General features: G+C 37.0%; 2 protein-coding genes across 2 annotated transcripts; both read left to right on the top strand.

Annotated features, from left to right (window-relative positions):
* Positions 1 to 558: 558 nt before the first annotated feature.
* LOC106100164 (cadherin-23) lies at positions 559 to 21,471 on the top strand. The gene is made up of 24 exons (XM_013278919.1): positions 559 to 732; positions 4,383 to 4,593; positions 4,908 to 5,051; positions 5,615 to 5,763; positions 6,388 to 6,516; positions 7,182 to 7,400; positions 7,892 to 8,104; positions 8,474 to 9,298; positions 9,377 to 9,572; positions 10,015 to 10,315; positions 10,737 to 11,619; positions 12,072 to 12,257; positions 12,693 to 12,867; positions 13,376 to 13,495; positions 14,182 to 14,399; positions 14,869 to 14,995; positions 15,353 to 15,528; positions 16,443 to 16,563; positions 16,999 to 17,165; positions 17,581 to 17,891; positions 18,436 to 18,496; positions 19,393 to 19,550; positions 20,298 to 20,545; positions 21,065 to 21,471. Exons 2-24 carry the CDS (start codon positions 4,383 to 4,385, stop codon positions 21,163 to 21,165), a joined length of 5,439 nt encoding a protein of 1,812 aa, XP_013134373.1. The 5' UTR covers positions 559 to 732; the 3' UTR covers positions 21,166 to 21,471.
* LOC106100085 (neuroligin 4-like) lies at positions 21,470 to 24,710 on the top strand. Its single transcript, XM_013278821.1, has 4 exons — positions 21,470 to 22,432; positions 22,517 to 22,648; positions 23,062 to 24,359; positions 24,533 to 24,710. Exons 1-4 carry the CDS (start codon positions 22,358 to 22,360, stop codon positions 24,708 to 24,710), a joined length of 1,683 nt encoding a protein of 560 aa, XP_013134275.1. The 5' UTR covers positions 21,470 to 22,357.

Here is a 24,710-nt window from a genome sequence, read left to right as displayed (position 1 = left end):
AAATAAATAGTATTAACACAAGTAGGTAGTAACATCTACCGGCAATGCAAGTATAGTAAAATATGATATGTTAAACTGGTCGTATCGAATGTTAACACAAGAAAGAAAAAAAGTCTGATATATTTGAAATTAAATATTATTGTATAACTATATGGTAGTAATTACTTAAAATTAGAGTTTTAAGTTACATCAAAGGTGTACATTTATGATACTTGTAAAATTAAAAAAAACACACACAATGTTGTTAAACTATGTGTCATATAAAAATTAATATTCTATGTTCCCGTGACCTTAATGCAGCTACTCTGTACGCCCTTTAAAACCGCGACCTAACATGTGCGTCCCTTTCTCTCACCAGTGACCTCCATATCAACATCTCGTCTCACGCATCTCAAGAAATACCCCGTTACTTTTACCAATGCAAAAAGGCGCTATCTGCGAAGCTTTAAAGATGTAACTGTTTCTATAATGCTATCACTTTCACACTTAGAGTTTGCACATAAGATCGATGAGCGAGAAAAATGCAATACAAATCCAGTCTCAAAGACCGGTGGTGCAAGTTTTTGACAGTACGATTTAAACTTTGCGGAGTGAGTTTGTGGTAAAAATGTGTTTGTGAAAATTAAATAAATAAAAATCCGATACATGTACTTCTTGATAAATATGTGTATTTTGTGAATATAGTTTGTGTGTGAAATATTAAGTGAAAGGGTTTACGTTTTTGGTAATAAGGTACGTATTTTAGAATAACTGTTAATAACGGTTAGGCAAAGGTATATTTACATGCGGAACTTTCTTTGCATAACAGCTTTGTTAGTCATCAAGGCCAAATTAATGCGTCCTATTTAAAACTTCTAAAATATATAATTTTGGTAAAGAAATTTAGATAATTTTATTTCAATGTATTAAATGTAAAATGTACAACTTCAGATTATTGATCAAATAATATATAAAATAAATATTCTGATAATTATCTCAAACTGAATATACTTAAAATGAGATCAAATCTAGATGTCGAATATTAACCTAAAACAATACCTACATCCATAGTCACTCTTTATTGTTATTATTTTTTACATTTATGTTTAAGAAAAATCTAAATATATCAAAAGACCTTGGACCTAGATTCTAGATACAGTTGTATTACTGACCTTAACTTGTAACCCTAATTGCTTATCATTGATATTATTTGCAAAACTTATTAAAAAAAAAGTTGGTATTTCTAGATAAACCAAATTCACAAAAAAAACATCTACCTAACATGATCAAGAAGGGAGTGATGACTGAGATGACGGATGATAGCGTGCTTTGGAGGACGAAAACTCGGTGTGCCGACCCTACGGGAGTAGAATAAGGCAGGGGAGATGATGACGATGATGATGACCTAACATTTCATAGTATTTAATGAGAAATTACAAGGTTTAGGTTGTCTCCACACGTACTAAACAAAAATTAAGCTGGTATTTTTCATTTTAATTGAATCGGTTTCCAATCGCCCAGTCTCAGTGTCTCATTGTTAATGTTTAACGTAGCAATATTTTCACGCTGGTGTTCCAAGAGTATTGTGAGTTTGTGAGGCTGTTCCCACGCACCATTGTGCGCGGTTCACTGACATGGGAACGCAACATCATACTATCAATATCTTCCGTTTTGTATTACATTAAAATCTAATTTTATTACACACTTCCTACTATAATGTACGTGAAATAGAGTGTATATAAATGTATAGTGGCGGAAATCCGTGGTCTTCATACAAGAAAAATTGCCTTGTTTTGTGGAGCTTTAAAATTCGAATACCGACTTTCATCGACTTCCCCCAACTGTAGTTTATCCTCTGACGTAAGGAAAAAGTGTCGGAGGATGTAAAATTGATACTCTTAGTTTATCCCTTTTTGTAGGTTGGTACTGTCGCAATCTTACTAATATTATAAATGCGAAAGTTTAGATGATTGTTAGAGTTTGTAGCCTAAGTAGCTGAACATATCTCGATGAAATAGCAAAGATGTATAGGAGAGTCTAGAAGTACATATAAGCTAATCACTTTTGTTTTATTATAATTCCACGCGGATGGAGTCGCGTGCGAAAGCTAGTAACGTAAGTAAGTAAAGTATTTCGGACAAATATACATAGATTCATAATTCAATATATCATAGTTCATTAATGTAACTATCTAAAATCTCTCGATGTTAAGAAAACAATGTATCAGTAACATGTACGTGCAATTTCATTGTTATTAGAGCGCAGCAATATTTTGTGCAACATTTCAAAATCGCACGTCAATACTGTTGACGTATATTGTTATTATTCAAGGACAATTGGACCGTAACGTCTGCATAATTCTGTCCAGGTATCGCGTTTAGCACTTCATCAGAAAACATGTCGCAAAAAATTGTTACGGGATTTCTGTATCGCAGTTTCTTTTATATACATACACGTCTAATCATAAAAATTACTATTTGAGTTTTACAAACAAACAAGCTCTTTTTGATATATTAGTTGCAAGTTGTTAGCAATAAATATACTTTCTAGCTTACTAGCTCGCCCGCGAGTCCGTCCTTGTGGATAAAAAAAGTGTTTCGTCGGTCGACCTTAAAAATATCAATACCAATATGAAAAGTAAGAAGCCTATGTGTTCTTCCAGACTACCTCTACATCTAAACCGAATTAAATCGAAATCTGTTCAATAGTTTAGGCTACAAACTCTAATAAAAATCCATCCATCCATCTATCTAAACTTTCTCACTTATAACGTTAGTAAGAAGTAAGTTATTCAATAATAGTTTTTATTAAGTCGATACAGAAATTTTTGATTCGATTAGTTGATACAAAAACAAGTATTTCCGTATTGTTAAGAATATTGCGGATGCGTGCATTACTCAATTTATATAGCTAAATAAAGACGCAAGAACCCATTTTACCATATTCAGCGTTAGTACCATTTCTTGTTAAATCAATTGCGACATAAAATGTAGAACAGTTTGCGACATCTCGGTGACGGAAATGGTACTGCGGTAAATTCATTAGACTAATGATGCCTATCAGAGATGGTGCATCATAATTAGATTCTGTTAGCTTTTTAACTATTTTGATGTATTCTGTATTCTTGAAGGTTATTTAGTCTGTGCTATAAATCATTGCCATTGGTGATAGTTTGAAATAACGATATAACTTTGTAATGGTGATCCAAAACATTATTTAAAATATTTATGTCATGGTTTTAAAATGTCGTAATTGTGCTTGTTATGTTAATAATCGGATAGTAGTCGGATGTCAAAAATAAGGGTGTTGCATTAGCTCGTCGACACGACGGCAATATTGGTAAGGTTGTTCTGTGCAAATTGGAAGAAAACATAAGAGGTAATGAAGACTATATTTTATAAAAGGATAAAATGGCTGTGACGCCCATAATTCTAATATTATTTTAGAGTATAGTTATGGAAACGAGTGAGTTAAACTTATTTTAGGTATCACTATTGATAGGACTGGCCGCACAAACAAAAGATTTAGGTAATAGGTACTAACAAGAATGCACATAGAGACAATAAAGAAAATTATTTGACAATGTTTGTTGTCGAAGCACCTTTAACGCACTAATACGTACTTTTTCTTGTTTCCTATATTACTTTAAACGCTAACAAGAGTCTTAGGCAATTTATTGCTAAAAAGTAAATTGTTATGATTATTCATTACAAAACTGTTTGTAATCAAATATTACAGTAATTCCCAGAGTTCCAATTGCATTGCGTTGAGGTCGACTCCAGTTCACGCGGCTGTTGCAAGCCAACAGCGATTGTTCTGATCTCAGGTCGAAATACGAGTCGTTTCGTTCCGATACGTTTCGTTACACCGGATTGTGTAATTGTGTTAATTGACCACGCATGCTTTTCTTACGGTTATTGGTCCTAAAAGTTTTATGAACAGAGAACTTGGTATCAAAATTCTTGTAACTATATCGGACGAATTCAGTTTATATCAGCTTTGTGTCCCCAATGAGAGGCTCAAAGCCTACCCTATATAAGGGGTGACTAGGCTATAGTCAAATAAACTGGACCACTGCGGGTTGGTTGACTTCACACATATCTCTGAGTTTCCTCTCTGATAAGGCACAAGTTCGGCCCCTCGTGAAATACTACTCGCACCTCTGGGTGAGTGCACACAACGGAGAGCGACTCGAGTCGTCAACGACCGAGCTTTTACCAATCGTCTACTTCTTTAAAAAAAAAAAGAATTTCTCATATAATCTGTAAATTAATATTGGACTTCTTTTTACGCGTGAAAGGTCTAGAATAGTACTGATATTTGATCAAAGATAGCGATTAAAATATTCTGAAAGCAATTACGAATAACACAAACACTATACAATTTCAAATTTATCATTCCAGATGGCAGAAATAATATTCCAGCGGCGAAAAGCAGCGACAGTTCTCAACGAACCGAATCCCTTATTGATACTCCTGTTAGCATGTCTGTTGCAAATCACCGCCTCGCAAGTGATCAACAGAGCGCCACACTTTATACCCCAGACTGGGGATATGACGCAGTTCAGTCTGCCAGAAGATACACCAGTTGGGACACCGGTTTATCGTTTAAAAGGTAATTATTTATGGACTTCAAAATATGAATTTATAAAATAGGAAATACTTTTTACTGCCAATTTAACCAACTAGCTATTGCTCGCGACTTCGGCTGCGCAAAATTAAGAAAAGTAGCCTATAATACTTACTGATAACGTAGCTTTTAATGGTGAAAGAATTTTGCAAATCGGCCTAGTAGTTTTTGAGTTATTTCAATACATACGAAAATACAAATATTTCCTTAGATTTATGTTAAGACAATGTTGATGACAATGAGAATATGCGAACATTTTCACGCTTAAACAAATAAATCAATAGTGGATTTTATTTAAGGCGAGGACCCCGAAGATGGTCAACTAACGTATTCTATCTCGGGCCAGTACTTCAGCGTGGATTCACTAACTGGCGTGGTGACGCTGGCTAGGAGCCTGGACCGTGAGGAACAGACAGCTTTGGAAGTCATCATCAGTATAACAGGTATGAAAATGTATAAAATACTAGCTTTTGCTTGCTACTTCGTCCGCGGGAAATTAAAAAATAAACATGTAGTCTATGTTATTTATTGATAACATAGCTTTTTAATGGTGCAATTTAGAAATCAGCCCAGTAACTCTTGAGTTTTTTCAATACAGATAAAAATACGAATCTTTCCTCATTATTATATTAGTATAGGCTAGTTGTTGCTTGCGATTTCGTCCGCGTGAAATTAAAAAAATAATAAGAAGCCTATGTTATTAATTGATAACGTAGCTTTTTTTAAACCATTGTAATAGTTTAGAAATCAGACCAGTAACTTTTAAGTTATTTCAATACATACATCTTTTCCTCAAAGACCGGCAACGCATCTGTAGTTCCTCTGGTGTGGCGGATGTCCATGTGCGTCGTTGAATCCCTCGAGATTTTCGCCCCCTGTTATTATAAAAAAAAACTTTAACATTAGTATAGATTATTGTCAAAGCTGAATAAAGAATTCTGATATAAAAGAGAAGAGCATATTCTAAAACACACAAACATTATAAAAAGTTATTTTAATCCTTTAGATGAAGGAATAGCGAACACGGAGCCAAACACAGTGTCACTAAGGAGAGTAATCCCAGTCCGGGATGTAAATGACAATCCCCCAGTGTTCCACAACCGACCGTACATCGTCAACATTAGTGAGGCAACTCCTGTTGGTACGGAGATTGAGGTTAGAGAAAACTTGAGATTGGATAGCGCACATCTTAGACTAAAAGATCGCACAACTGTTTACGCGCTTTGATTTTTATGAGCTTAGGTGCTACTCGATTTTTAGTCGTGCGAGTAAACAGTTGAATTGGCTGCGAAACAATTGACAATCGTACAATAGTTGTGCGATTGTTAAGTTTAATAGTGGTAGAGCCCGCTTTAACATCTTCGCTAGAATGTCGGCTCGCCCGGTGCAATATCACGACCACACAGAAAACAGACGTGAAGTGGAAGCAATTCCGCGTTTCGTTTGATGAATGTGGTGCCGGAGGCCTAATTTTAGGCCCTTTTCCTTTCCACCCTTTTCTTAAGAAGAGAGGATGGGAATGAAAAGTGGATTTGACGGTGGAGGAGACGCATAGGGAGGGGAAATGTCCTCTTAATGTGCGTCTCCTCCTCCGTCGATTAATGGTAGGCAACTCATCTGCAATTGCGGATGTCTATGGGCAGCGGTCGCTCTCCATTTCGGTGGATTCAAGTGGCCGCTTGCTCGTTTGCCACCTTATATTATATAAAAAAAAAGTCAGAGATGTCTTACTGTGTTATTCAGTTAACAGTACTGAGTGAACTTTCTATCTTTATTTAGGTATCTCCGAAAATCCGAGTGACAGATCGTGATGAAGGAGAAAATGCAATAATCAAAGTCACCTGTTCCACTGAAGAAAAGGGCAGTGATGCTGAGGCTTGTGCAACATTTAAAATTGTTACGGAAATGGTATGCGGAAATGGTTTATTTATGTTTCAGACTGTAAACTTAAAACAACAATTTTTATTTTTAAATATATTTGACAGGCATAGAGATTTAAAAAAATATAGAGAAGGCATAGTTGACAATTCACTTGGGACATTTTTCATATTAACTTCACTAGTAATATCTATTGATAGATCCTTAAAACTATTGGTATTAAAACTAATTGCTAATAGATTTTTGTATACAGGCTTTGTCGCAAAGCGACTACAACGCCCTATAAATTTAAAACTCAGTTATCTAATTTAAATAATATATTGAAATGTTTGTATTATAACAAAAAAAAAAAAGATTATAATATTAAGGTGGCACTAAACTTGACAACTGATATAATACCTTTCAGATAGAAAAAAAAAATGTTCAGTATGTCTTGTCTATACATTTGAATAAATGAATGAATGTATATTAACCACTAGAAAACATAAAATCGTGGCTAAAGGTAGCCAGCTCAGCATAGGCAGGAGGGACTAAACCGTTCCTGCGTTGATTTTCAGCTGGTTCCTTTGCACTAACACATACCTTAATTATTAGAATTTAGGCCGTACCAATTACACACATATACAGAAAATAAAATAAAAATGCACTTTTAAAAAGAAAAAAGAAAATTATTATTTAACACTCTTTATTCATAGGTGAATTCCAATGAATACGAGGTCCGTATATTTTTATCTCGACCGTTGGATTTTGAATCTCGTTCGGCGTATGTACTAAGTCTGAGCGCCCGCGATGGCGGAGTACCGTCGAAGCGAACAACAGCGAGTGTTGCGGTCGCAGTGAGAGATGTACAGGACCAACCACCGGACTTTGTTAATGCGCCCTACTCCGCTACAGTACCTGAAAATACACCACCTGTAAGTATATCTATACTAATATAGCTCGCGACTTCGTCTACGTGGAATTAAAAAATTACAAAAACAAATACAGCCTATTTACACTGATTGGTGAAAGAATTTTTTAAATCGGTCCAAAGGTTTTTGAGTTATTTCAATACATACAAAAATACGAAACTTTCCGCTTTATTACATTACTATAGATAAAAAAGAATGATTTGTATTTTTGTACGTATTAAATTAACTAAAAACTACTGGCCGATTTTAAAAATTCTTTCATCGTTAGAAATGTAATTTTTTGAATAACATAGGCTTAATTTTTTGTTACTTTTTTAATTTCACGCAGACGGAGTCGCGGTCAAAAGCTAGTGAATTAGTGAAATCCCCTAACTGTACACTAGTTTTCCACATTTTCTTATACCTTAAAAAACATTTAAATAATATATATAGACTTACCAATACTTTCTCTACAAAGTACTATATCAGACAAATATCATAATTATTTTTTTTAGAATACAATTATAATGGAAATAATAGCTAAAGACGGAGATACGGCGAACCCACGACCAGTTCTATTGACCCTCGAAGGCGACACTCAGCAGTACTTCAAGTTGTTGCCCGAGAGGCCAGTCGGCCGCGCTACACTGGTCACTACTGATGTACCAATCGATCGGGAGAGCGAAGCTGTTATGCAAAACGGAGGAGTGTACAGTTTTCAAGTAAAGGTAAGTTGCATCAATATTGATAATTGGATTTTTTTACTTTAACTGCAATTAATAACTAAAATTGTTGCAAATGTGCCCCTCTATCAGCAGGAGTGCGTCAATTTTACCAAGAACCCTGTATAGTAGGGAGTTTTTTTTTTATTTGATAACCTTAATTTCTTATTTAATTTAACTAAAATACTTTCGTTATTTTTATTTGGATTAATATGTAACATTTGGACTAAATTTATAGTTACATGACATCTGTATGTGGTTTAATAATGCAAGAAAGAAATCTAAGTATCATGGAATTATGTTGATAAGCCAAATTTAAATAAATAAATTCTATAAATATGCCCAAGTGTGTGTAATATATTTTAATTCTTTTAGGCGACAGAATTAATAAATAATGAAGTACCATCCGATTATACTGTAACAACGATTACGATAATCGTAACCGATGTTGACGACCATGTACCGAAATTCAACCGCGATGTTTATGATGTCTCGATACCGGAGAATATCGAGAACGGCAGCCCCATCCCTGGCCTTTCAATTTACGTCGAAGACGATGATATTGGACAGAACAGTAAATACGATTTGAAATTACGCGACGTTTACAATTCTCATGGAGTATTTTCTATTACTACTGAACATGGCGAAGGAAGGACACCTATTAGTATAAAAGTTAGGGACACTACACGTCTAGATTATGACGTTGATGATGAAGATAAGAGACTTTTCAGTTTCGATATAGTTTCATCATCAGGTGATATCGAATTATCATCAGCTAGAGTTAACGTCAAACTACTAGATGTTAATGATAATGCACCGTCTTTCGAACAGACAACTTATAATTTTGAAGTAACAGAAAATGCGACAATAGACACAAAAATTGGTGATGTCCAAGCAACTGACAAGGATTATGGAATTTTCGGTGAAATTGAATATTCACTCACAGGATTCGGTTCGAATAATTTTAAAACTGATTTAAATAAAGGAGGCTTGTTTGTTGGTAGTCCTCTTGATTATGAAACACAGAAGAGTTACAGTCTAACGCTAGTTGCTAAAGACGGTGGAGGCAAGGTGTCGAGTACTAGTGTTTTTATTGATGTTTTGGATGCTAACGATAATGCGCCTGTTTTTGAAGCCGCGGAATATAGTCGAACGATAAGAGATGGAGCAACGAGTTTTGAACCACAATTCGTTGTTAGGGTAAGGAATAGTGTATCAGTGATTTTATTAGAATTCATGTTAGTTTATTTATTTTATTGCACCGCATGTTTATTCCAGGCGACAGACGCCGACGGGCCAACACAAGGCGGCGGTCGCGTGCGTTATTCTCTGGTGTCTGACAACAGTATTGCACACAAAGGGCAAGTGTTCGCAATCGACGAGGACTCCGGGGAGATAACTATATTGGACAAGGTTCAGACTATGGATACACCTCGAGGACAATACGAGTTAGTCGTTAGAGCTACTGATTATGGTATGAACTGGTTTTATCTAATACGAGCTGTTTCCGCTCGGTTTCATCCGCATTAAATTATTTAAAAAAATTATCATTAACTTTTGTAAAAATTTTAATTACAAATGTCAAAATTTCTATGCACAAATACAAGGGTGACCTTTAACATTGGATAACAGTTACCCTAACCAAGATAACTGCTTCCTTGATGTTGTTAGCTTGTTGTTTTTGTCCCGTTCCCGCATGACAGTTTTTCCAAATTATTTACTTCCTAAGTGTAATAGCGTGAAAATAGCTAAAACGTGTCGGTATAGGGCTTAATATTAAGAAAAGAGTTATTCAAAAAGATACTGTGATTGCTGACTTCTTACGTCACGAAGTAGTTGTGTGTTAACTTTTTGTTATTAGAATATATTATTTCTTGTTAAAAATACTAAAGACGTAAAAAACTAAAAATTTACAGGTGTACCACATTTATCCAACGATACTCGGGTGTACATCCGAGTCGGGGTCCCCGGAAACCAACGGCCAACTTTCAAAGGCAATTACCATCACTACCATTACACCGCGGGCCACCATCCTACCGCCTCTGAGGAATTATCCCTTGAACTAAATCCTATGAACTATCAGGCTTCTGTGAAAGAAAACTCTCCTCCGGGACACAAAGTGACCACGGTATTAGCAAATGATCCCGACGGTTTAGACGATTTACTGACCTACCATATTGTTTCCGGTTCGAAGGACAATTTTGTAATTGATGAGAAGTAAGTACCTTTATCATACTTCATACCAATATTATAAATGCGAAAGTTTAGATGGATGGATGTTTGTTAGAGTTTGTAGCCTACACGGCTTAACGGATTTCGATGAAATTTGGTATAGATGTAGGGGATAGTCTGGATGAACACAAAGGCTACTTAGTTTTTTTTTAAATTCCACGCAAACGAAATCGCGGGCGAAAACTAGTTTGTTATGAATCAAACATCGAAAACAAACCATTTCTCTCAACTCTTATTTCAATATTGTCCAATGTGATGAACAACTAATTTAAAAAATCTATCCCATTAATATCACATTCATATTTCATAACCAAAAAATATGACTACTTAAAAAAACAGTTTTACTACAAAAACTCCGTCGAATAAAGGTTTGAAATGTTTTTGTTAAGACGTTATATATTTTTAGGACTGGTGTTATAACAATATCGAATGATGCAAATCTCGATAGAGATTTAAATCCAGAACGATACGAAATTATTGTCTCAGCAGTAGACAGCGGAACACCTATCCCAGAAACCGCTACCACGACTGTATTCGTCACAATCCAAGATGTTAATGACAAGCCACCTGTAATCAACTCCACACAAACAACAACATACATATCAGAAAGAACTAAAATAGGCGACAAAGTGACTACAATCAACGCATACGATACCGATTTGGATGCTAAATTAAAATACAGCATCGTAGAACCTATTAAAGCGTTATCTAAAGCAGGCATCCAATTAAAATCTAATTCACCGTATAATTACAAAACTACCTTTAGTATTGATGAAGATTCTGGAGAGATTTTTGTCAATGGTACATTAGATTATAATCAAGCATCAATAGTAATATTAACAATTAAAGTAACAGACATGAATGCGGAGGTCAATAAAGAAAAGCAGTTCGCTTTAACTGAACACACAATATATATACAACCTTATAATGATAAGAATCCACAATTTACTAACCCAGGTTGGACTAATTCTAAACCTGTGATATATCACAAAGTTAAAGAAGACCAACCAATAGGAAGTACAGTTTTAATTCTAATGGCAGAAGATCCTGTATCAGGACATTTGATTTCCAATTTTAAAGTGATTAATTCTGAAACTGGGTTGTTGCAAGTAGACCCGTTGAGTGGACAAGTAGTTTTAACTAGGCATTTGGATTATGAGGAACTGACGTCACCAAATTTAACGCTCACTGTACAAGCGACCAGTAATGATGGAAGCAAACACAGTAATGCTAAAATTATTATCGAAGTTGTTAACATTAATGATAATCCCCCTATATTTGAAAAGGAGGTAAGATGATTTTAACTTTTAGCAAAATTATTTACATCTTACTAATATGCGGAAGTTTAGATGGATGGATGTTTGTTAGAGTGTGTAGCCTTAACGGCTGAATGGATTTCGATGAAATTTGGTATAGATGTTGAGGATAGTCTGGAAGAACACAGGCTACTCACTTTTTTTTAATTCCATTCAGACGGAGTCGCGGGCGAAAGCTAGTGACCTATAAAAGCGTGCACACCTTTGACTAAACTATCGCACAACTGTTTAGTCTTGTTTGAATCCTGTGAGCTTATATGGAGGTGCACACTACTCGATTTGTAGTTGTGCAACTAAACAGTTAAGGTTGTGAAACAATCGAAAATCGCACCACAGTTGTGCGATAGTTTAGTCCAAGATGTGCGCCTGCTCCTAAAATTGCTTCAATATCATGTACATGAACAATTTTTAAACTAAATTTCCAGCTATACAAAATGAGCGTTCTTGAATCAGTAACGTACCCGGAACAGTTAATTATTGTTAAAGCCAACGACGCTGACTTAGTGCTGACTGACGAGGATCGGCGGAAGGGTTATTCTGATGTTAGATATCTCTTGAGAGGAGATAATTATGATTTATTCGTCATTGATAATGTAACAGGAGTAATACAGGTGAGTTTGTTTTTAATAGCTCAATAAACTATTTACTTCTTAGACCCACAAGTGTAACAATTATAGTCAGTGTAAAACAATATCAGTGGTAGTGCCCACTTTAACATTCACACAGGAGACAGACGTGAAGTGAAAGTAATTCCGCGTACAGTCTGATGAGTATGCTGGCACACTTTTAGTCCCTTTCACTTTCTATCCTTTTCTTATAAAGAAAGGATGGGATGGGAAAGTGCATTTGACGGTGGGTGAGACGCATAGGAAAGGGAAATATCTTTATGTGCGTCTTCTCTGTCAATTAAGTGTAGCCAACGCTTCTGCAATTGCGGATGTTTAAGGGCGGCAGTCGCTTTGTCATAATGACTTGTTTGCGACGTTATTGTATAAAAAAATAACAATTTGTGCATAGCATTTACACTAGTAATATCTTAAATTCAGGTGGCACCGAACAAAACTTTGGACCGGGAGCGTCAGTCAGTGCTGCGGTTGGAGCTGGTGGCGCTGGACACGCCGCTCGGGGGCGCAGACCAGCTCAAGACGACCGTGCCCGTGCTCGTGGATGTACTCGACGTCGACGACAACCCGCCCAGCTTTGACAGAAATCTCTATACCGGTGAATATTCCAATATTTCTTACTATTTGTATCTATATCTGTATTTGTATTTGTACCTGTATCTGTATCTGTATCTGTATCTGTATCTGTATTTGTATCTGTATCTGTATCTGTATCTGTATCTGTATCTGTATCTGTATCTGTATCTGTATCTGTATCTGTATCTGTATCTGTATCTGTATCCATACTAATACTATAAAGAGGAATTATTTGTATTTTTAGATTTTTGGATGTATTAAAATAACTCAAAAACTACTGGACCGATTTTAAAAATTCTTTCACTATTAAAAAGCTACTTTATCACAGTGGTATAGGCTATATTTTAATTTTTTTTATCAAATTAAACATTTGCATTTATAACATTAGTAAGAAAAATATCGACAACTAGCTGTGTTATAGTACAATAATGATATAAGGGATTTGTAAAATAGTCCTATTTTTTTAAGATTAAAGTATTCGAATCTAAAACTTGCAAGTTTTAAGGTTACTTTAAATTTCTTTATTCCAGCTGTTGTGCCGGAAAACGTCCCGCCCGGCTTTAGCGTGATTAACGTAACTGCTACTGATCCTGACGAGGGCCTCGGCGGAGAAGTTCACTACGAGTTTCTGGACGAAGGAGAAGCTAAAGGTAAATTGATTTAATTCAATCAATAATAAATACAATCGCGGAAATCTGCGATGATCAGGAATTTGGTCAAACGCCACGAACTCCGTGTTTCACATAACTAATTAGATAGTTCCTACAAATAACTTATAAGGGGTGGTGCTAACGAAGGTATAATAAGAAAAAGAAACTAGTTAAAGTGAACTAATTAAAAATTTATGTGAGTTTTTATCATAGACATTATTTTCGCGAGAAGAACACGACTAATTCAACTCAGTTTACAGTCTTAGTCTTAGTCTGAAAGAACACATAGCCCCCACTTTTTTTTTAATTCTACGCGGAGTCGCGGCAAAAGTTCGTATACTAATATTATAAAGAGGAAAGATTTGTATTTTTGTATGTATTATAACTTAAAAACCTTTCCACTCTTTCCACCCTTTTCTTAAAAGAAAGGGATGGTAAGGAAAAGTGGATTTGACGATGGAGGAGACGCATAGGAAGGGGAAATGTCCTTTTTATGTGCGTCTCCTCCGTCAAGTAAGAGGAGGCAACGCATCTGCAATTGCGGATGATTATAATTGCGGAATTATATAAAAAAAATTCTTTCATCTTTAGATAGGTAATTTATGTATGGAACATGGGTATATATTTTTATTTTGACGCGGTTAAAGTCGCGAGCAACAGCTAGTTGATGCGACACGTGTTTGCAGATTTGTTTACAATCGAGAGTATGACTGGCGAGGTGCGCAGCCGCGCGCTGACGGGGCGCGGCCGCACGCAGCCGTACTCGCTGGCGGTGCGCGCGGCAGACCGCGGCGGGCACTCCGCGGTGACGGAGCTCACGCTGTACGTGGGTGACGTCAGCGCCAACGACGGCGTGCCGCGCTTCCTGCGCCCCGCCGACACGGACACCCTACATATTGCTGAGGTAATATCGGCTTGTAGTTTCGAGGATCTATCAATAGATAGCGCTAGTGAGATGTCTCGAGTGAAGTCAACTATATCTTTTTTTTTTTCAAAATATGTTTTTGACGCCTTTACTTTACTAGCTTTTGCCCGTGACCTTGTCCACGCAATATTAAGATAAAAAAGTAGCCCGTCTATGTCAGCTACCCTTCGGGGAAAGTCCGGTCGAAGCGACCCAGCCGTTACAGAGATTACCCGGAACAAACGCGGCTTGCGGACAGATAGACAGACAGATAGACAAAAAAATAATAATTACCTAGTATAAGTAACGGTTACAATTATGTCTGTAACAGTTGTGGAATATTCTGTCCTTAGAGGAATTTCTAAATAGTTACTTAGGAGCTTTCAAGAAAAGAGCATACTCCTCTCTTAAAGGCCGGGATCTGCAATGTTCTTTATTATCCTTTTTTTATTGTGATTGTATTTTACAGAACGCGACTATCGGTTCTGTAGTGTTTCAAGTAGTTGCAACGGATCCTGACGACCCCACGCAGCCGTCCGGACAGCTCGTGTATTCAATACAACAGAATAATGCCGACGCTAAAGCATTTGCTATTGGTAAATATCTAAACATCACCTATTCGAGACTTCGTCTCCGTGAAATTAAAAAAAATGAAAAACGCAGACTATATTAGTCACTGATAACGTAGCTTGGTGAAATATTTTTTAAAATCGGCCCGGTAATTTTTGAGTTATTTCAATACATACAAAAATAAATGTATACTAATTTTATAAAAATTTGTATTTTTGTAAGTATTGAAAAAACTCAAAAACTGGACCGATTACAAAAGTTCTTGCACCATTAAAAAGATATGTTAAGCGTATATTTTAACTATTCATTAGTGTTAGAAACAGTTAGTAAACAATAAATTGAAAAATAATAGAAAAAAAAAATAAATTTCTTCATCCTTCCAGATCCTCAGAGCGGTATGATCACGACGCAGCAGTCGCTGGACCGGGAGCGGCAGAGCGAGTACACGCTGGTGCTGGCGGTGGCGGACCGCGGCGCGCCGCCGCAGCAGGCCAGCCGCATCGTCACACTCCACGTCCGCGACATCGACGACCACAAGCCGCACTTCGCGCGCACACTGGTCAGTGGTGACGCTTCGCCTTAACACTTACCTAGCCTGTCTTCTTACAGACTATGTGCTATGTTATACGATTTAGAAGTACAGTGGTAAAGCCCGCTTTAACATCTTAGCACGAATGGGTCGGCTCGCCCGGTGTAATACCACGACCACATAGAAGACAGCCGTGAAGTGGAAGCAATTCCGCGTTTCGTCTAGTTTAGTGCCGGACCGATTTTAGTCCCTTTCCCGTTCCACTCTTATAAGGAAAGGATTGAATGGGAAAGTGGATTTGACGGTGGAGGAGACGCATATGAAGGGGAGATATCCTCTTTATGTGCGTCTCCTCCGTCGATTAAGGGTAGGCAGCGCATCTGCAGTTGCGGACGTCTATGGGCAGCGATCGCTTTGCCATTTCGGCAGATTTAGGTGGCTTCTTGCTTGTTTGCCACCTTGTTTAAAAAAAAACTAACTGTTCCCGTGCATATTCGCATGAAATTAGAAAAACTTTGTTTTATCTACATTTCAAATGGCAAAATTTGAAGCGTGTCGTTAGTGTAAGAGTTTTTTTTTAACAAAGAATTATTCAATAAAATGCTGTGATTGACAACGCCAAGAAGTAGTGTGTGTTTACGCTTTATTATATTAATATAGATAAGTAATAAGTAAGTATAGGAGTATAGATTTGCACACACATGCACGCACATGTGAACACACTTAATAGCTTTTAACATAAAAGTTATCTTTCAACTTGTAGTGTTACTTTAAAAAACACAAGATAATATTTAAGAGAAAGCTCTGCCTACTTAAATATAGCTTTTGTTAGTCCAATAAAGGGTTGTATTTTTTTAATATTTAAATTATTATGGTTCAGTACTTGAGGTCACTTAAGGCCGTGCCGTCACTGATCATAACGAAGTACTCTTTATGGTTTTCAGGATGATCCTCCAATTTTGATGACGACAAATGAAGAAGTGCCACTGGGTACTGTTATAGGAAAACTGGAAGCTATAGATGAAGATATCGGTGATAATGCAGCCATTGATTACGCTATTACAGGTAATTTTTGTCATATTTAGTCTTCTCTTTTACGTCGAATTCGTCGAAAAGGCGAACCGACCATAGACATCCGCAATTAAAGATGCTTTGCTTATCCTTACTATTAAGGATCTATCTATACGGAGGAAAGACGCATAATAAAATAACATAAAGAGAATTCTCCTTCTCATGTGCCTCCACCAGTCCACTTTCCCTTGTCATACATTCCTCACTATAAAAGGGTGACAGTGGAAAGAGACTAAAGTTAGGCATCAGACAAACACAGGATTGCTTCCACTTGACGTCTGTCTTCTTTGAGTTGGTGGTTTTGCGAGCCGCCTTCAGCGCAAAGATATTAAAACGGACTCTACCACTGTTAAAAGTATTAACTATATTATTATATCTATTTTCTTGTTCTGAAGCTCTGTTCCTAAAAGTTTCCTCTATTTTTTACAGACGGTAACGAGTTGGGTTTATTGAAGTTGGAGCGGAGCAACGATAGTAAGGCGTTAATCAAAGCGGCCGCGAGGTTGGACAGAGAGACAACCTCTCGGGTATTACTAACCATCAAGAGCTTCAAATATGGCACTTACCCTGAATTTAATAAAAGCTATAACCGTTTGGTAAGATCAATGTTTATATTTCGATTTTTTAGCAATAATTTGTCTTCTTATCACTTTCGTTTATGATCATACTAGCTTTCGCCCGGGACTCCGTCCGCGTGGAATTAAAAAATAAACACAAGTGAATGGCCTATGTGTTCTTCAAGACTATCGTCTACATCTATGCCAAATTTCATAGAGATCAATTTTAGTTACAAACTAACAAACATCCATCCATCCAAACTAGTAGTAGTAAGACTAGCTTTGACGGGTGACATCGAATGCTCGGAATTGAAAACAGGGTAGTAGATTATGCGTTATTCTAGACTTAACTAATTTTAAACGAAATCCGTTAAGCCATTTTATGAGAGAGAGATAAGCAGTCACATACATCTATCCATCCATACTTTTGCATTTATAATATAATTTGTTTCAGGACCCATCGGAAATCCAAGTTTTAGTAAAAATATTGGACATAGACGACCATTTACCGGAGTTCGAAAGTCAGAATCTAACGATAGGTGTGCGTCTCAACGTGCCCGTCGATACTAAGATAGCGACCGTGCAGGCTGCGGACAAGGACCCGGAGGCCTTGCCCATTCACTATAGAATCCTCAACATGAGCTTCGAATCACCGATTAAATCGAAATCTTTAACCAATTTGACTGATGTTATGCTTCTAAATAATTCAACAGGAGAATTGAAAATAATGAAGAATTTGCTGCATTATGCTGATGGAATTTTCAAGTAATAATTGCGATTTTTATATGATTTAGTTTAATCAGCACCAGCTCACTATACGTCCTCACTGAGGGGCTCGGAGGCCACCCTAAGTTAGGGTGACTAGGCCATAGTCAACTTCATACATATCTTTGAATTTCTTCGCCAATAAGTGCAGGTTGCATTACGATGTTTTACGTCTCCGTAACATCATCATCACCAGCTCACTATACGTCCCCACCGAGGGGCTCGGAGCCTACCCTAATAAGGGGTGAGTAGGCCATAGTCAACCACGCTGGCCAAGTGCGGGTTGGTTGACTTCACACATATCTTTGAATTTCTTCGCCGATATGTGCAGGCATCACGATGTTTTCCTTCACCGTAAGAACGTCGGGTAAATTATGTACATATAAAAATTCGAAAAATCGAAAATCAGTACACGGCGGGATTCGAACCCAAGACCTGTAGGTTACAAGTCAAGTGCTTAAACCACTGAGCCAATGACACTCTAATCTCAATTTAATATTACTTGGGTATTAAAAAGAATCTAACATCTTTTATTTTTTCACAGATTGGTGATACGTGCCAACAATTCGCTTGATGCTGAACGATTTAGTGATTTGTTGGTTGAGGTGAGATTTTTTAATCAAACTAAAGTTTACACTAACATTTTAAAGCGACAATAGCCTAATGGTTTGGGGTATGGATTCCCGACCACGTGGTCGAGGGTTCGAATCCTGCTAACTTGCAAACCATTCCTAGCATTAGCCTAGACCTTAGTTGGGGATAGGTTAAGAAATATTAGTAAATTAACAAAAATCCACTAATAATTAAAAAAATTTTAGACGCAAAAAAATATATTTCCTCTTCCTACATCTCCACCGTCAAATCCACTTTCCCATCCCATTCTTTCTTTATAAGAAAAGGGTGTAAATGATAGGGACTAAATTAGGCCTTCGTCACACTCATTAGCCTACGCGGAATTGCTTCCACTTGACACCTGTCTTCTGTGTGGTCGTGGTATACACCGAGCGAGCTGGCCCATTTGAGCGAAGATATTAAAGTGAACTCTACCACTGTTAATTTGACACACTTTTATTTTATGTTAAAAAGCCTGGTTGTAAGCATCAGTGGTAGTGCCCTCTTTAACATCTTAGCACCAATGAGCCGGCACCCCCGGTGTAATACCACGACCACACAGAGGACAGGCGTGAAATGGAAGGAATTCCGTGTTTCGTCTGATGAGTGTGGTGCCGGAGGCCCAATTTAAGTCCCTTTCTCTTTACCACCCTTTTCTTATAAGGAGAGGTTGGGAAGGGGAAGTGGATTTGACGGTGGATGAAGTGCATAGGAAAGGGAAATGTCCTCTTTATGTGCGTCTCCTCCTCCGTTGTATAATGGTAGGCAACGCATCTGCAATTGCGGATGTCTATGGACAGCGGTCGCTTCGCCATTTTGGCGTTTTCAGGTGACCGCTTGCTCGTTTGCCACCTTGTTATAAAAAAAGCAATGAATGGTTGGTATCCAGGTGGTGGTGGTGCGGGAGCGCGACCTGCTGCGGCTGGTGGTGTCGCGGCGCGGCGCGCTGCCGGCGCTGCGCGCGGAGCTGGCCGCGCTGCTGCAGGCCTCCCAGCTGCGCCTGCACATGCACGACGCCCCGCACTCCACCTTCTATGATAACGCTGGGTGAGATACATTTAGTAAACAAATATCGCTGGAATGACATCGTACTATCATACTTAATAATATAAATGCGAAAGTTTAGATGGATGAATGTTTGTAAGAGTTTGTATCCTAAATGGCTCAATGGATTTCGATGGAATTTGGTATAGATGTAGAGGATAGTCTGGAAGAACACATAGACTACTTACTTTTGTTTTTTAATGCCATAAAGAAGGAGTCGCGGGCCAAAGCTTGTACTCTATAATATATCTATGCTAATATTATAAAGAAGAAAAATTGTATTTTAGTATGTATTGATAAAATTCAAAAACTATTGGGCCGGTTTTAAAAATTCTTTTACTGTTAGAAAGGGAATTTATGTGTGAATAATAAAGGCCATACAAATCTTTCCATCTTTATAATATTAGTATAGATGAAAGAGTTCTCTTCCTAGCGAGTAACGATTCGTTTGCGGTTGAAAATTTCCTCGAAATATGACCTGATCCAACCAAAACATTTACAACTCTTGAGGTATTTTTTCGCAGATGTAGCGATCGTGTATTTTTATATTATTATATTGCAGTGTCTATATGTAAATTAAAAAGTCACAATATGCGTTACTGATCGTGAAAACAGGACAAACAGAACGACATTTTGTCAGTCTTTCCGCAAGCGCCTTTTATTCCGATTACTCTCCGCAATTGCTGGGCTAATTTAGACTTTGAGGGAGAAGTAAGTAAGTAGTGTAATTGTGTTGATATATTTCCCCAGGCCGTGTTTCCAATTCCGCGCGTCGTCCGGCGAGGCGCTGTCGCCCGCGGCGATGAAGGCGGCGATGCGGCGGCTGGGCGGCGCGCTGCAGCGCGTGCTGGCGGCGCACGACGTGCGCAACATCACGCAGTGCGGCGCCGCGCGCGCGCACCACTCGCCCGCGCAGGCCGCGCTGCTGGCGCTCGCCGCGCTGCTGCTGCTGGCCGCGCTGCTCGCCGCCCTCGCGCTCTGCCTCATGCACTCCGCAGGTTCACATATACACTTTCTTACACCCCTACCCCCTCATTCTTCTAAGGGATAGCAAGGAAATGTATAACTTATTTTACACCCCTTTCCCCGCACACATTTCTTCTAATGTAATAGGAAATGTCTAAATCATTTTACACCCCTTTCCCCCACACATTTCTTGATTCTAATGTCGGAAAGGGACCAAAGGAAGCAAGATTGCAGTGCTTTGTCATCATGTCATGTCATTTTAACATTTGCTATTGATAATTTGACACATGTAAACAATGAAATAAAATTTTCACAATTTCATGCGGAGGCCGCACGGGAACAGCTAGTACTTAATATAATAATTTGCTGGTTGCGACTTCGCCCGCGTCTAATTAAAAAAATAATAAAAAACACGGATAACGCAGCTTTTTAATGGTGAAAGAATTTTTGAAAATTGGACCAGTGTTATACTTATTTCAAAACATTAAAAAAAAAAAAACAAATCTTTCGTCTTTATTAGTATAGATACTTAATTGATTACTATTGCACAGCCAAGAAACGAGCTCGCAACGGGTTGCTGAGTGCAAGAGAAGCTGCAAGCCACGAGTCCGCGCCCTCGCGACTGTATGCGGAACCACTTTATTCTATTTAATACCACGTACTTAAACATTCAAGAGACAATACTTAAAAATGGCAATATCGATAATTGACTGTTAACCCTTAATTCGATATCCCATGTGATGATTAAACAAAATGTACTGAAATTATTCAGAGAAAAATATATGAGATTTTTAGTGACAAAGAACCTACGTTAGAAGTTAAGTGTGAATCGATTGACGTATAAAAATAATATTCAAGACTAAGGAACGACCATAAATTATTCGTTTATTTAAATAATGCTAATCTTTTTATTTCTATCTGCTTTACGTCAATAATTAAAATAAGATAATTAGTTAAATTTACGTAAAAAAGTTCTATTTCGTGGAAAATTACTTTAATGTCACTGTTATTGTTTATTTTTGTAATATATTGTGCAATATCTTTTTGATATCATATTAAGAGCGGGCACACTCTTGACTAAACTATCGTACAACAATTGTGCGATTGTTTAGTTGCACAACTAAAAATCGAGTAGTGCACCTCCATATAATCTCATAGGAATCAAAGCGAGACAAAACTGTTGTCCGACAGTTTAATCAAAGGTGTGCTTTAATAATTCACGTAGAAGAGTCATTTTTAAGCAATATTTTTCTTCTCAAATTGTTTAGTAATGGCGTAATTTTGTTTATTAAATGTCCTTGATTTCTATTAAAAAAAAGATCAGTTCCTGACTACGCTCTTGTGCTATGACATTATCGGCCGATTACTGAAACGACATTAAATATAAAGCGTCTTAAATAATTGCCATTAAAATAACTGTTAGATTACAAGCGTCGCTTACGAAGTGTTTAAACTTCGTTCCAGTATTCGGCCTTAAGTCAACGGTTTATTTACTAAAACCTGTACAAACCCTGATGTGACCATATCTAGTGAGATAATTATCCATATTTAATATTAAGTTATAATAAAATGATCTAGAGAATGTTATTTTGTAATTTTGTAAATAAAATAAATTATTCGTGTTTTAAAAAGATTTGTTTTTATTTACCTTGGGTATAAAGAATCCAAAACGTTGACGTCTATATGATTTCTGCGTTGTTAAGCGTGAAGAGAATCGATGTATCTCATACGAATTTTTTTAGTTTCAAAAGGGTCATTTATGACTAGCACAATGTTATATAAGAAAGGCAAGATCATTCTAACTCAGTAATTGTGCGGTCAGTGTTCCGTGAACACGAAAAATTATGTTTCTACGTAATTACAAAGTGATGTGTTTTAACAAGGGCATTAAGTATTTTTCCACTAATGCAGAGCAATTGGTATGTTATTTTTTAATTACAAAAGTGTAATGACATCACATATTAAATTTTAATGCTTATTTGTATGTATTATTTTATTTACAGAAAAATGTTGCATTACAATTAAGACAAGGGAAATTAAGAGGCTTGGAAAAAAAATTGCGTAACGGAACTACATATTATAGCTTCAAAGGAATACCATATGCTAGTCCTCCTGTCGGGAAACTTAGATTCAAGGTTATACTAGCAATTTATTACATTTTCAAAAGTAGTATAAAAGTCAACACTAATTCATAAAGTTTTATATAGACATATTTATATTATAAGGTGGTAAATGAGCAAGCGGCCACCTAAATTCGCCGAAATGGCGAAGAGACTGCTGCATAAACATCTGCAATTGCAGATGCGTCTCCTCCACCGACACATCTTTTTCTTCCCATCCCTTCCTCTTAAGAAAAAAGTGGAAAGGGAAAGGGAAAGGGACTAAAATTAGGCCTCCGGCACCACACTCATCAGACGAAACGCGGAATTGCTCCCACTTCACGCCTGTCTTCTGTGTGGTCGTACTATTAGACCAGACGAGCCGGCTCAATCGTATGAAGATGTTAAAGCGGGCTCTAGCACTGTCAACTTAAAGTATCTGATTTCAGGCGCCTCTTCCCCCAGAACCGTGGCAAGGCACACGAGACGCCTTCGAACATGGACCGATTTGTCCTCAAGTTGAACCATACGTAGGACAATGTAACCTAAAAAACGAAGATTGTCTATATTTAAATGTCTACACGAAAACCTTGGAACGGAACGCTAAAGTACCTGTCATGGTATACATCCATGGAGGAGCGTATTTGTATGGATCAGGAAATGATGACATCCATGGACCGGAGTTTCTTTTACAACATGACATAACACTGGTTACTTTTAATTATAGATTAGAAGCGCTTGGGTTTTTATGTCTAGATACTCCAGAGATTCCTGGGAATGCTGGCATGAAGGATCAAGTTGCCGCTTTACGTTGGGTTCAAGAAAACATTGAAAAATTCGGTGGCGATCCAAATAATGTGACTATATTTGGTGAAAGCGCCGGAGGTACATCGGTTACTTATCACCTCCTTTCCTCAATGTCAAATGGTTTATTCCATAAAGTAATAGCACAAAGTGGAGTATGCATAAGCGATTGGGCACAGGGTAAATACGGTAAGGATAGGGCAATGAGAGCCGCAAAATACTTAGGAATTCATAACAATGATGTTAGTAAATTGACAGATTTATTCCAAAATGTTCCTGTTGACAATTTAGTCAAACTTACTTTTAAATCAATGACCAAAGATGAGAAATGTCGTGGATTTCCATGTCATTTCGCTCCAGTTGTTGAGAAAGAATTTGATCACGTAGAACCATTTCTTATTAAGGAACCTTTAGAATTATTGATGTCTGGACAAACAGCTAAAGTACCTTTGTTAGCTGGTTACAATTCAGCTGAAGGACTAATAATGACTAAGTATGAATTAAAAAGACTTGAATTTACGAAAGATAATTTGTCTTTTTATGTTCCACGAGAAATAGCTAACTGTGTAACAGAAGAGAAACTGGTAGATTTCGGATACAGGATACAAAAGTTTTATGCTGGAGATAGAATGACAGAGTGTAATGTTGATGAAGTGATGATTTTACATTCAGATCTCTATTTCATATACAATTATCACAGGTTTTTACATTTTTATTCAAATTTTTCGGAATCCATTTATTCTTATAGATTTAATTGCATAACAGATTTGAATATACACAAGAAAATATTAGGATTCAGTAACTATAACGGAGCTAGTCATATCGATGAGATATTTTATTTGTTCAATAACGAAATGAACAAGCCTATTTATGAAAAACAAGAAAGATTAAGAGACATCATATTTATGGTTACAAAACTATGGACTGATTTTGCTAAGACTGGGTAAATTTATATGTTCTTTTTAAAAGATAACCATCATAATCTGAATCTCCCAATTATTCCGTCATTATTTACTTCTGCATCTAGCTTTGTATCAATATTAATTCTCGTTATTTTTTATTGATGACGTAACCTTTATTAAAATATAATCAATTGTTTTTGTAATGATATTACAGGAATCCGACGCCAGATAAATCTCAAGAGTTTACATGGCAAAGATACACTAAGACCGGTAAAGAATACCTTAATCTCAAAGAAAGGCCTTCAATGGATACTTTCGCTGAAATGGAACGAGTGAAATTTTGGAACAGCCTGTATAAAGAAGCTGGTCTTCCTCACATCGCGGATTGCTAA

This window comes from Papilio polytes, unplaced genomic scaffold (genome assembly GCF_000836215.1).
Source record: "Papilio polytes unplaced genomic scaffold, Ppol_1.0 DF824069.1, whole genome shotgun sequence".
NCBI classification, from domain to species: domain Eukaryota; kingdom Metazoa; phylum Arthropoda; class Insecta; order Lepidoptera; family Papilionidae; genus Papilio; species Papilio polytes.
The sequence above is the reverse complement of the archived record's forward strand: the minus strand, read 5'-3'. Positions and strand labels throughout refer to the sequence as shown.